The 12833-nt window shown below is 33.4% G+C and overlaps 1 protein-coding gene across 8 annotated transcripts in view; it reads right to left on the bottom strand.

The window, feature by feature from the left end:
• Positions 1-808: 808 nt before the first annotated feature.
• Positions 809-12833, bottom strand: part of LOC138694660 (inosine triphosphate pyrophosphatase) — a 60830-nt gene continuing 48805 nt past the window's right edge. Inside the window, exons 1-6 of one of the 8 annotated variants that reach the window (XM_069818656.1) lie at positions 12097-12165; positions 11913-11972; positions 11258-11404; positions 8699-8789; positions 8294-8444; positions 809-2143 (exon numbers count right to left, since the gene is read on the bottom strand). In XM_069818656.1, coding sequence (XP_069674757.1) covers positions 1800-2143; positions 8294-8444; positions 8699-8785 — 582 coding nt within the window. In that variant the 5' untranslated portion in view covers positions 8786-8789; positions 11258-11404; positions 11913-11972; positions 12097-12165 and the 3' untranslated portion in view covers positions 809-1799. Of the gene's footprint in view, positions 2144-8293; positions 8445-8698; positions 8790-11257; positions 11405-11912; positions 12177-12833 lie in introns of those variants that run through there. The other 7 variants (XM_069818672.1, XM_069818665.1, XM_069818638.1 and 4 more) reach the window with 7 other exon arrangements.

Below are 12833 nucleotides of genomic sequence, written 5' to 3'. Positions count from 1 at the left end.
GTGGCTGAGCTTGCCGTGATGTTGTCAAATGCTTCATAGAAAAACAACGATTTTCTGTAAAACATTGAATTTTAGAAAAAAAAAAAACTTATTTAGATGTTTTAAATCTCTCCTCATGATCTATTACCAGTTTCATTTTGGTGCAGTGGTTACCTTCCACCCTGTATACCGCCGAAAATTATTTAAAATGAATAATAGAATTCCTATTCAGTTAGCTTTTACAGTCAGTATTCCAGAAATGGACTATTTACTCTGCCAGGTTAAATAAACCAATATTATTATTATTTTACTTATTTCTGTAGTATATGAAACAATGCAGCAGTGGTGTAAGATTGTTGGCAGAAACAAAGTAGGCGTACTTTCAGAAAATGTTTGAAACATTCTGTTCATTTACCACGAATTAAAAAAGGATGTGCTGAGGATTGCAACCCAGCTCATTTAGTTTTCCAAATCATACCAGCGAAGAAAGATAAAGGACACAGGATTTAGATGAGGAGAATGAAATTTATCCAATCTATTTCAATAAAAGGTACATAATATTAACTTCTGTTTTTTTTATTGAATTTTAAATTCAATATCTCATTCAAATACATTGTTATAGTCGCAAGTTCTTTCGAACATCTAAGCATGAATCAGAAAGATATGTCCTTTTTTTTTTTGTTTCACAGATTTTTTTTTTATAATTTAATATTTGTCTTTTTAAGCATAGATTTTAGGCAAATGTAAATTCTTTTTTTTCCACAGATTTTTTCATAATTAAATATTTGTATTTTCAAATGCAGATGTTTTAGGCAAATATATTAATGCCTTTTTTTTTTTCACAGATTTTTAATAATTAAATATTTGTCATCTTAAACGTAGCTTTTCAGCAAGTCACTTTATACTAAATACAAAAACATTCGATTGTTTCAGTAGTCAAAATATTTTCAATCTCATCTACTTTAAATAATTTTAATTGTTTTTATTGTCATACAAATTATACTTTATAAAGCAAATATTTCCAAAACAGAAACATGTTAAGCTGTTTTCTAAACACAGGAGAAAAAAATACAATTTCGACATTGGCTACGAAGAAAACTGTTGAGAAACATATAAGAACATATTCTATATTCAATCTATTTACAGTAGTATGCATATTAACGTAAAACACTGCTGTATTTCAATTACTTTACTTTTTGTATGAGTGTAAATTACAAAATAGTAATTTCTTTATGACTGTGTTTAAGTTTAATAATAACTTGTGAAAGTAGATCAGAACTTACTTCATCTTCCAATTTTAACACCCAAAGTGTAGATTTTAATTCTGCCAATATTATAAATTATTGTATAATTTTCCAAAGGTAAAACAAAAGCTTTGTAAATTTGAATATAATATTTGCTATGTTAACAATTGGATAATTCAATCTTTCAATTAAATACTTCGTATCAAATCAATGTGAAGTTTTCCAAAGTAAATCCATAGAAATTTGTTCATTTATTCACAATAACGCAAGTCAAAATAAAAAGTAAAAATGTTTAACTGCGGTGATTTTCAATTGGTTTGTTTATTTCAATAAAATGTATCAAATTTCTTGTGTTTTAAGTTCAGTGTTAAATTATGTAACTTAAAAACATGAATGTCGCATCTGACATGTGAATAATGCTTACAACTCAAATCTTTGAATTAAAGTGAAATATTTTAAATAAATAATTTAAAGATGAACAATTTGTAAGGTTATACAAGATAATTTGACACAGCAAGTGAAATATAATTGTAACAAATTGTGAAATAGAACATTAATCTATCTCAAAATATTTTGTTATGAGGGAAGTTTTACTTCATTAGACAGAAAGTGTTTCTTGAATTCTTGAAGAGCTCGACTTCGATGTGAAATCTTATTTTTCTCTTCCTTTGGTAATTCAGCGTAAGTCTTATCATAGCCAACTGGCAGAAAACAAGGATCCCATCCAAATTCTCGAGTACCCCTAGGACTGACTATAGAACCTTCTGTCTTCCCTTGGAAAAGGAGCACTTCATCATTCTCTCCACCAGGAGAGAATGCAAATGTACATATAGCGTATGCAGATTTATCTTCCCAACCTGTCAACATTTTGTGTAATCCTTCTGGTCCAAGTCTGTCTAGAAACCATTTGATATATGGTCCTATGGAAAGAAAAAAAAAACGTCTTAAAGAATACATAAACGTGGCACATATCAGAAAGATTCCTACATAAAAAAATATACACGTTCAAAAAAAGCTTAATGCACATTTAACAAATACAGTCTTGGAAAAAAGTTTTGTCGCACAGATACTTTACAAGTCCCAGAAAGGAGACATTACGAATGATCAGAGGATGAGTGACCTGGTTCACAAGATAATGACTAGTTGAGGTAATACAGACGTGGACAAATTATTAGACAAAATTAATTATATGTGCAACAAAGCTGTATTTAGCGGCAGAAATAATGAACAAAAATGTACTTTGGACAGAAATAATGAACAGAAAATTGAGTCTGGAGGTTACTAATATTTTGTGAATACACCTTATTCTTTATTAACACATTGATTTTGTCAGGAATGCTGGAAACCAAAATTTGACACTTTCTTTGAATATCAGCATCATTTAGCCAGATATCAGACAGTGCTTAAATGAATCCACCTTTTGTAGTAAGCCTCTTTTTGTTCACATTCGTCTACAGTATAGATCACAGATTTTCAATTTTGTTCATGTCCGGTCTTCTTGCAGGCCATGGGAGAACAGACTGTTGAATATCTTCTGCAGTATATAATTAAAACACCAGTAGTACCACCACAGCCAGATAAAATATACTTAACCATTGGAAAAATATACCAGAATATGTAAACAATCACATTTACAACAATAGAGACTCTGTGAATTATACTGATAGTTAATATAACGAATTATATTATGTTTCCAAGAAAAACGTTTTAGTCTAATAATTTGTCCACGTCTGTAAAATTAGTTCTGTTTCGTTTTATGTCTGATCATGCCCACTTGCACTGCCTCCTTTTTGGAACTTATAAAGTATCTGTGCGACAAAACTTTTTTTCCAAGACTGTACACACTTTCATTCATTAATGCACGTTGTTTCTATTGTCATTACTAGGGCTCGGAAGTTGATGACGTAAAAATCACAGCAAAATAACCTATAAAATGGCCTTAAATTTCTGAAAATATGACATTAAAATTAAAAAAATAAATGTCCATGATTTTAATAATACAACACAAACAAAATAGTATAATTCCATCTGTGGAAATTACATTGTCACCAAACTCAGCCACCAACTGTCACAAAAAAAAAAAAAAAAAAAAAAAACTTTGCTTTGTTTTACTTTCGGGATTTTTACATCTTCACTTGTGAGATGCAATATGCTAACTACGGGCACTGCAGCTGCAGTATTTGTTCTGTTGCATTGAATGAAGGAAAGCATGTAACACACGTGATCAGGAGGCAAGGCAGATGCAACCATAAGGAAAATTCCTGCATGATGCAATCGAATTGCATAAGCAATCTGCAGTAGGCTCTCGAAGATAGGCTACAACTACACCGAAAAAAAATGTCCGTTAATAAGCAGAAAAGGGGAAAAATGCAACAAAAAGTAGAACATTTCCTAAACAATGACCAATAGACAATAAAAGTAAAAGATAGAAAACTGCAAAATAAAAATATGCTATATTAGTTTGTGTTGAAGCGAAACGAGTTCGTATTGCACTTTGCATTGCTTATTATGTTTCAGAAAAGAAGATATTTCATCAACTTCCGAGCCCTAGTCATTACCTGTCCTTCTGATTATTAATTAGCAATTTATTCTTTAACTAAAATTGAACATCTTCAACAATTAATTTTTTAACTATATTATATAAGACAACTGTAGAGAGTATTGCTTTATATAGGGCAGAATTATGGGAGGGAAACAAAAGAAATAAATCTAGGATTATTGCTATGGAGATCAACTACTGCTGCCAACATACATGGCAAGGTAAAATCGGAAATGTGGATATTCGAGATGAGATGGGAATTGGAATAGACAATTCAAACATTCGAGGTTAAAAGGTTAAATTGGTTTGGCCACTTGCAAGGGATGAAGAATGAGAGATAGCCAAAACAAGTATGGGCATGGACACCACTCAACCGAAGAAAACAAGGAAGACCTAGACACTCATGGAGAAGAGATGTTGAAGATGCAATGACATCCAGAAGACTAAAATATAAAGAATGTTTGGATAGAAGATGCTGGAGACTAGAAAGCGAGAGATGGCATCAGCTATAAAAAAACCTCGCAAGAAGAAGAAGAAGAAGAAGAAGAAGAAGAAGCTGTATGTCACTATATCTGAATTTACAACTCCACAGTAAAACATAAAAAAAAAACTCAAGGAAGTGAACCCAAGATGTATTCTACATAAAAGCATTAAACCTATCCAAGAACAAAGTCGTGAAAAATATCAGGGATACATGGCAAGCAAAGATAAATCCAGAAAAGAAGTAATAGCAAACTTATACCTAGACACGGGACATGACTGTTTAGCAGTGCACCTTCACAGGTTTAAAATTATGAACACTGCATTATCTGCAAGAATCGGAATACCTAAATGAATGGAGAACATTGCTTCACTGTCGAAAAGTTGACCCCAACCTCCAGAAACTGGAAAACCTTCCGAAGTTGTACTGAATAATTCCTCAAGTCTAGCCATTAGTAAACAACAGCAGCATATCTGGCGTAGTAAAATGTTGTATAATAATAACTAGATATCTACTTGGAGGATTTAGTAAAGAACTGTCTTCAGGACATGAGAGAAGTGATTTTAGGAGAAACAAGATAAGATTTGCTCATGACATGGCTTTATTAGCAGAAGAGGAGATGCTACTGGAGCTATGGGATGAAGATAAATTAAAACAAGACGAGTACCATGGTTATCAGAAGAAAAATAAAGAAGGTAAACGTGAATTCTAAATGTGGCTGTAGAACAAGTGGACAGCTTCAAATACTTGGATTGTACTGTAAGTAGCAACATGAGATGCTGCCAGGAAGTCAAAAGCAGAATGGTAGAGGAAGCTTTCAATAGAATAAGGAGCATATTTTGCGGACGTCTGGAGAAAGAACTAAGGAAGAGACTAGTGGAGTACTTTGCGTGGAGTGTGGCATTGTATTCAGACATATCTTCGGACAGTTGACTAAATAACAATAAGAAATGAAGCTATACTAGAAAGAGTAGGTAAAGAAAGAGTAATGCAGAAAATGATCAAGAAGAGAAAAAGAAATTGTCTGAGTCACTGGCTAAGAAAAAACTGCCTAATGATGGATGCACTACAAGGAATGGTGAATGGGAGAAAGGTTCGGGGTAGTAGATATAAGATGATAGACATTAAGATATATGGATCGTATGTGGAGACTAAGAGGATGGTGGAAAATGGAGGAGATTGGGCAGTTAACTATGAATGAATAACAACACACTATATAATTAAGTTATGGAGACAGTTAATACAGAAACTTATCCAATTTCGAAAATAAATTAGGTTCCTTGAGATTCTGCTTTGAAAAAGTTCTACTTTATAACCTAAATATAAATTTATGCTCGACCATGCCGAAATGTAGTAATTATACACCTGGTAGCAGTCCTTTAATTCATGTCATTAAAGTACACCTATTCATTAAAGTTCAGGTTTTTGATTATTCTCGGATATGCAATCGAAAGACAACTAGCAAAACGTCACGCAGGCTGGAAATCCAATACTGTCGCAGAAGGTTATGTTCTGTTACTATAATAATTAACGTTTATTGTAAATAATATTCAAATAAATTCAATTTGGCATCTCGTTTTTCAATGTCGAATTCAATTTCAAGGTTATATCAATTTTAACGTTTATCTTACTAGATTATATCAAGGTCGTTGACATTCGTTGCCTGGAAAAAATCAATACTTTCGCGTCTGCGCACATCTCACAATTTACGAGATTGCACAAGGTCAGTTCGCTCCCCAGTCACATAACCATAACATGAATACTTTCAAATTTCAAATTAGAAATATGGTCGAGCATAAAAAGTCGTATGAAACTTGCCTATAATGGTAATTAAGATGCTCGTATGAAAATTATGAAACGAGCTTGTGCTCGTTTCATAAACATCCTCGCATCTTTTTTTTTTTTTATTATCCAATTTATAAATCCTATTTCACCCTGAGGTATATTAGGGTTATAGTTGGTATCAAAATACATATTTTATAAGCAATAAACAATAATACAATTATCATACAAAATTGTGGTCAAGGTTACAATTCACATGAATTATGTACAAGAATGCACCTTAATGAAAGAATGGATCGTTTCATAAAGCCTCAAGGCATGTCTCTATATTTATATCTAATGCTTATAGGAAGAAATATATATATAATAGCTATTAAACATGTTATTTTAGAAGCAATAAATAGTTATACTAAGAGATGGCTTAAAATTTACGAATTAAATACATTATTTAGTAGGCCTAACAACAATTGGCAATAATCAGGTATTACAAGAAATGGCTCAAAATTATAAATCAAATGCCTAATTAAAATAAAAATTAAAACTAATAGTACAATATTATAGTATGCGAAATTGAAGACTTACAGTTTCATTATAGTTAATTAGAACTAATACGATTTTTTTTCCCCCCGGAATAATTTTACAGTTTCACTAATATTCTATTCAAGAAGGACATGAAATACTTATATGATTTGGAGTTGGTAAGTATATTGGTTAACGGTTTGGTAAATGTATAATTTAGAGTGTTCAGTAACAACTCAAGCTCGTATCTTTCACGGCAAAAGACTGGACAATCATATAATACATGTTCGACATCTTGAGATTCCTCCCCACAAATGCAAGTTGCATCGTCTTTAATATGAAATCTATTTAAGTATTCCCCGAATTTTCCATGCCCAGTCAAAAACTGTGTCAGTACGAAATTTGGCGTTATTACTTTACATTTATTACGATCATAGACCGTCGGAAAATACAGCTCTTTTGTAAGAATTCCCCTATCACTATTGACCCATATTTCGTTCCATTCTTGCATATAATGTTCTTTGGCTACTTTTTTTATACATGACTAGCCGTACCCGTGCGCTCCGCTGCACCCATTAGAAATAAATATAAAGTAATTATATAATTAAAATAGGACATTTGATCCAGGGAACATTCGTGTTTGATAGAAGGATAAATCGTTTATTATGTTACTTAATTTAAATTTAATTAAAAAATTAAAATGCGATCATTTTGATCCAGAGACCACTCATTTGATCATAAAAATTAGTTTAGGAAATACAGGAAACGAATATACAGAATAGCCTATTAAGCTTTCTGTGCATAAGAATCTATTTTAATCGTACCTGTCCTCGATTCACTCAGGAGTTACTGTGATAACATTATAGCATTATGTCCATCTAGAGAAACTACACTTTCCAATGGTGAATTAATAATTAATTATACAAATCGGTTAATTAAGCTTCTGATATTACTTCATAGAAACGCAGAAACATTATCTGTAGGCTATCTTTCATAGCTTTCGATTGTTGCTGTCCAAGGCCCCTTATAGACGAAGTCATTTGTTTTTTAATTCATTACACGGCCTTAGATGGCAGTTATTTTAATTTTAAAACTCATTTATCTCATTAAATATCAGTCCTATCAAAATTTTTCAAAGAATAAAACTTATCGGAAATGATTTTTAAAGCAATTTTTATTATGTAACATTTTTCATAAAAATCAATAATAAGCGAGATATTTCGATTTATTTAATTCAGGCCCCCTTATAACCCCCCTTTTAAATAATGTATTTTGAATGCCATATAGCCTATAATCTAAGTTATGACGAACTTAATTTATATTCCAATTTTCATCGAAATCCGTTCAGCCATTATCGCGTGAAAAGGTAACAAACATACATACAGACAGACAGACATACAAACAAAAATTTCAAAAAAGCGATTTTCGGTTTCAGGGTGGTTAATTATATATGTTAGGACCAATTATTTTTGGAAAATCGAAAAGTACCAGAAAAATTTCGGCTACAGATTTATTATTAGTATAGATATCGGACATAAATTGTATGACAGTGGCACATCAGAGTTGGCTGCCATCTTTGCCAATTCATCAGCTCTCTCCTTTCCAACTATCCCAGTATGCCCTCTGATCCAAGTTATACAAATATGGACGACACTTTTCATTATTAATTACTATCATTATAGGCTCGTTGCATAATGTACTATTAAGATCTAAGCATAATGCAGTTACAATTTCTTTACAACATCATACCTGGAAGACCTTTCAAAGCATTGAAACAGAGGCAAGTATCTTCAATAAGTACAGGCCCTTTCACTATCTTTGCTGCTTCTTTGCACTTGTTAATACAAATGTCACTTATTTCTCCTTGATATTCTGGTAAATCTATTTTACGGCTCTCAACCTAGAAAACATAAATTAAATAAACATTGTTATTAACATTATAATTTCACTCGAAATCTCAGTTTCTGCTCTCTTTCAGTATTCTGACACAATTTTAAAAGATACCGTAGTGACAAGGAAACAAATATAATTTTAATTTCTTTGTGAAATGCACGTTTTTCTTTTAGTCTTTATATAAATTTATTTCAAATAAAAGTTACTTCTATAAAAGTAATGAAGTTTGGGTTTTAGTATGTGTCTGATTCTTATACTCACCTCATATGGGAAAGACTTGCCCAATATCGCGACAAATTCTTCCACTTTCTTAGCATTTCCAGTTACAAATACTATAGGCCGAGCCATCAGCCTAAAACAGTGAAAATTATACTCAGTAAAACATCAAATAAATCTTACAGCACATGCTTGCAAAATTTCACGAAATGTACTAGTTGAAGCAGACTTTTGCATTAGTAGGCTATCGTCAAAATTTATTTCAAAATATGAATATGAAAGAGTGTTAATTATCTTAATCGATTATTTATTGATAATGTATCAAAAGCACGGTTATCTGTCATCATAGAATTAGTGTTATTCAAACATAGATATAATGAACACCACTTTAACGAATTTTTCTGTTCAATCAAAGTCCTTTCATAAAAAAATAATTATTTTGTGCATTTTTCTTTACTTACTTCCGCAAATGCTTTCTGAAAGGTACGAAAACTGTCTGTAAAATTGTATCTTACTTGCAATATAATGTGATAAACGTATCTAGAGAGGCGCATAAAATATGTTGGAAAGCTTTTGGTACCAATTTTCGGATATGGAAATGAAATTCTGATGTTAAATACATATATTTGATGATCAGTGACAATTGAAATTGATTATCTACAGGGAAGTGGTAGAATTTCTGGATTGGAAAACACAAAAAAAAATTTTAAATTAAAAAAGTAAAATTAAAGCAAAAAATATACTAATACTATACTGTACTGTTGGTGTCATGGTAAAAAAAAAAAAAGGTCGGAACTCTCAAAAACTGAAAAAATGAGATTTTCACACCATACTATTTGTTTATGTCCTTTCTGCGTGTATGTAAAAGAAATTAACCCTCAATTATTTGTGGTAGAATTAACAATTAGTAGAATTTGTGGCCCTCACTCTTTTAATATGTAGCTTGGTAGAATGTTTCCCCCTGTCAGTATTGGGTTAGAATTTTACTGAATTTTTATTTTTATTAATAATGACAAAGAGGTTACACTATAAAATAAAGTGACTTACTCATAAAAAAAATAAATAGAATAAAATTCGTCTTTAGCTCTCCTCAAAGGTTTTTAAATTGAGGGTTACAATCTTTTACCTCAACACCAATGATATTATACCCTTATTAGTAATAAGTTATTAGAATACAGAAAAAAAAAAGACATTAAATAATATCTATGGACATTTATTAAGATTTGAGGTAAAGAGATGACATGAACAAGGAAGTCATGAAGAGCATAGGCTTGGGCATAAAAAATGCACAGAGCAGACAGCTTTTGAAGATAATGGCACGGGAAAATAGCACTAGCCATTTAACACGAATTGGGCGGCAGGGTAGCTCAGTTGGTAGAGCAGCTGGCTACGGACTGGAAGGTCCAGGGTTCGATCCCAGGTGGTGACAGGATTTTTTATCGTTGCCAAAGTTTCAGAACGGCCCCGAGGTTCACTCAGCCTCCTATAAAATTGAGTACCGGGTCTTTCCCGGGGGTAAAGGTGGTCAGAGCGTGGTGCCGACCACACCACCTCATTCTAGTGCCAAGGTTGGGTTCTACCTCCATGCCCCCCAAGTGCCTTCATGGCATGTTACGGGGATACAAAAAAAAAATAACACGAATTAATATGATTTTTTGCTTCGTCTAAGTTGGGCTACTCATCCTAGGAGTCATAGCCACTGCTCTCACTCATATTACGGATGTAATAATGTACTTTCTGTCGATTAATAAATATTTAAGTAGATGGAAATATTTAAATTTATTTCAGTCAATGCTATCTATGAATTTCTCTATCCAGTTGTTATCATGCAGCAGATAAGCTGGTGCTTTTTATGCACTTCTGCCACTGTCAGACCTTGTCTTGCTGGCAGTGATGTATCATTGCTGAATGAAGAGTTCGTTCTGCAGAATGGAGAACTTACAGAGCACATTCTGTAAAAGCTCATTTCTGTATGTTCCAGACTTATGGGACACCTGTAGTACTTAAATCAATGTTTCTAAATATAGGCATTTATTATGCGATTTATCTTTTTATACTATGGGTAAGAAAGAATTGGAAAACCACCGGTGTAGCTCAGGTGGTAGTGCGTTTGCCTGCTGATCTGGAGTTGTGCTCAGACTTGGGTTCGATTCCTGCTTGGGCTGATTACCTAGTTGGATTTTTTTCGAGGTTTTTCCCAACCATAAGGCGAATGTTAGGTAATTTATGGCCAATCCTCGGCCTCATCTCACTGAATACCATCTTGCTGTCACCAATTACATTGATGCTAATTAACCTAGTAGTTGATACAGAGTCATTAAATAACCAAGTAAATAAAATCATCCTATTGTGACCTCCTTCCCCAAGGAAATCGCCTATCTCCGCCTCTGCGTGTAAGGCAGAAAGACCTATATCGCACAAATGCCCAAGAAGAAATGTTGATCGAGTAGTATAATGTCAAAATTGGTGTATGGTATGCTTTAAGTGCTGAAAGAAAAGTAAGACCAATACTATTCGGAAAAATAAGAGCCACAATGTACGAAAGTGGACATACTTAGTCCTTTTTCTTAACAATTATCAGATAATGAGTGGAAGTTTTCTTACGTTCAGCAAGATTCCACGAGAGCTCACAGACTAAGAATCTTAGAAAGCTTAGACGAAGTGTTTCATGAACTAATTAGTCTATTAGTGCTGGAATATGGCCTCCTCGTTCTTCTGATCCTATGTCATATAATTTGTGTGTGTAGTCACCTGGAACAGAAAGTGTACCAAAACAGCTCTCACATTAGAAGTGCTGAACAGCAGTACAAAACAGAAATATCAGATTCCCCCCCCCCCCAGACAACTTCAATGTGCCAATGAGAATTTCTTAAAAAGACAGGTCTATTAGAAATATCTGTAGACAAACATATTTCAAGCGGTTCCTGTGATGAAGGTAAATTACATTTTAAACAAATTTAATACTTATTTTGTATTGGGCGTATCTAATGAGATCTCTTTAAAATTAATTTCTATGCTAAATGCTGGGTGACAAAAGAAAGTGATGAAACATCGTGTAAGACCTCTTAGACGTGTGTACAATGTTCATATAATTATGCATATAGGCCTACCTATGTAGCTCAGCTCCCAGCCAGGGACACGTGTATCAGATCAGCAGAGAACGTGCCATTATTAGTCCGTAACTTGCACATTTTTATCCATATAACTATTAACAATAGCATTGCATACTGTTCTATTTTAGCTCATAATGAGTACTAACCTGAGTTTACAGTTGTTCGGAGTGGTGTTCATCTGCTTTCACAAATTCCCTACGCCTCATCTGAAAGAATATTAGTTTATAAAAGTTCTATGTTCTAGTGTGAACTTGTGGGGTGACATATCAACCAATTATCGTACCGATACCGAACTACTGTAAAATTCATTGAACACACACTTGCACATACACATTTGCAGTTGTCAACTTATCAGACTGCAAGCTGGAAATCAACTGATCTGTAAACTAAGAAGTAGAGATGGGTAAAAAATAACACAACAGTTATTTTGGAACTGTTCCGGTCTCGGAACTGTTGCAAAAATGAACAGTAGGTCGGAACCTCCTGTTCCGAAATAACAGTGTTCCGACACCGAGCTGCTCACTTGCCCAGCTGTTGCGAGCTCGCAGTACCGCGTTGCACAAGGTATGTTCCGACTCCCTCGGAACTATTGCAAAAATGAACAGTAGGTCGGAACCTCCTGTTCCGAAATAACAGTGTTCCGACTCCGAGCTGCTCACTTGCCCAGCTGTTGCGGGCTCGCAGTACCGCGTTGCACAAGGTATGTTCCGACTCCGAGATAACAGTCGGAACGTCGGAGCTTGTTCCGATGAACCAACGACAGCAGCAGTTACACTGTTCTCGTTGTTCTTTATGTTGTACTTGGAACTTCGTTGGATGAAGATAGTATTTGAAACTCTCACGTGGTTGGAGGGGGGCGCATGGAAATTGAAATCCTTGCGGTGGCGCGAACTTTAATATCAACATTTGTAAGACTGGCCAATCATCTGTAATGTTATAGTAAGTATTTAATAATCTGTAATATTCATTCCCGCTTTATGGTTTATTTCACCATTAGTTGACTAATTCTGTTTTATAAACATTCTACAAAGTCATAAAGTACGCATACTATTATTAATTCATTGATC

The sequence above is a fragment of the Periplaneta americana genome, chromosome 1, assembly GCF_040183065.1.
Source record: "Periplaneta americana isolate PAMFEO1 chromosome 1, P.americana_PAMFEO1_priV1, whole genome shotgun sequence".
In the NCBI taxonomy this organism is placed as follows: domain Eukaryota; kingdom Metazoa; phylum Arthropoda; class Insecta; order Blattodea; family Blattidae; genus Periplaneta; species Periplaneta americana.
This window is presented reverse-complemented; position numbering and strand designations above follow the sequence as displayed.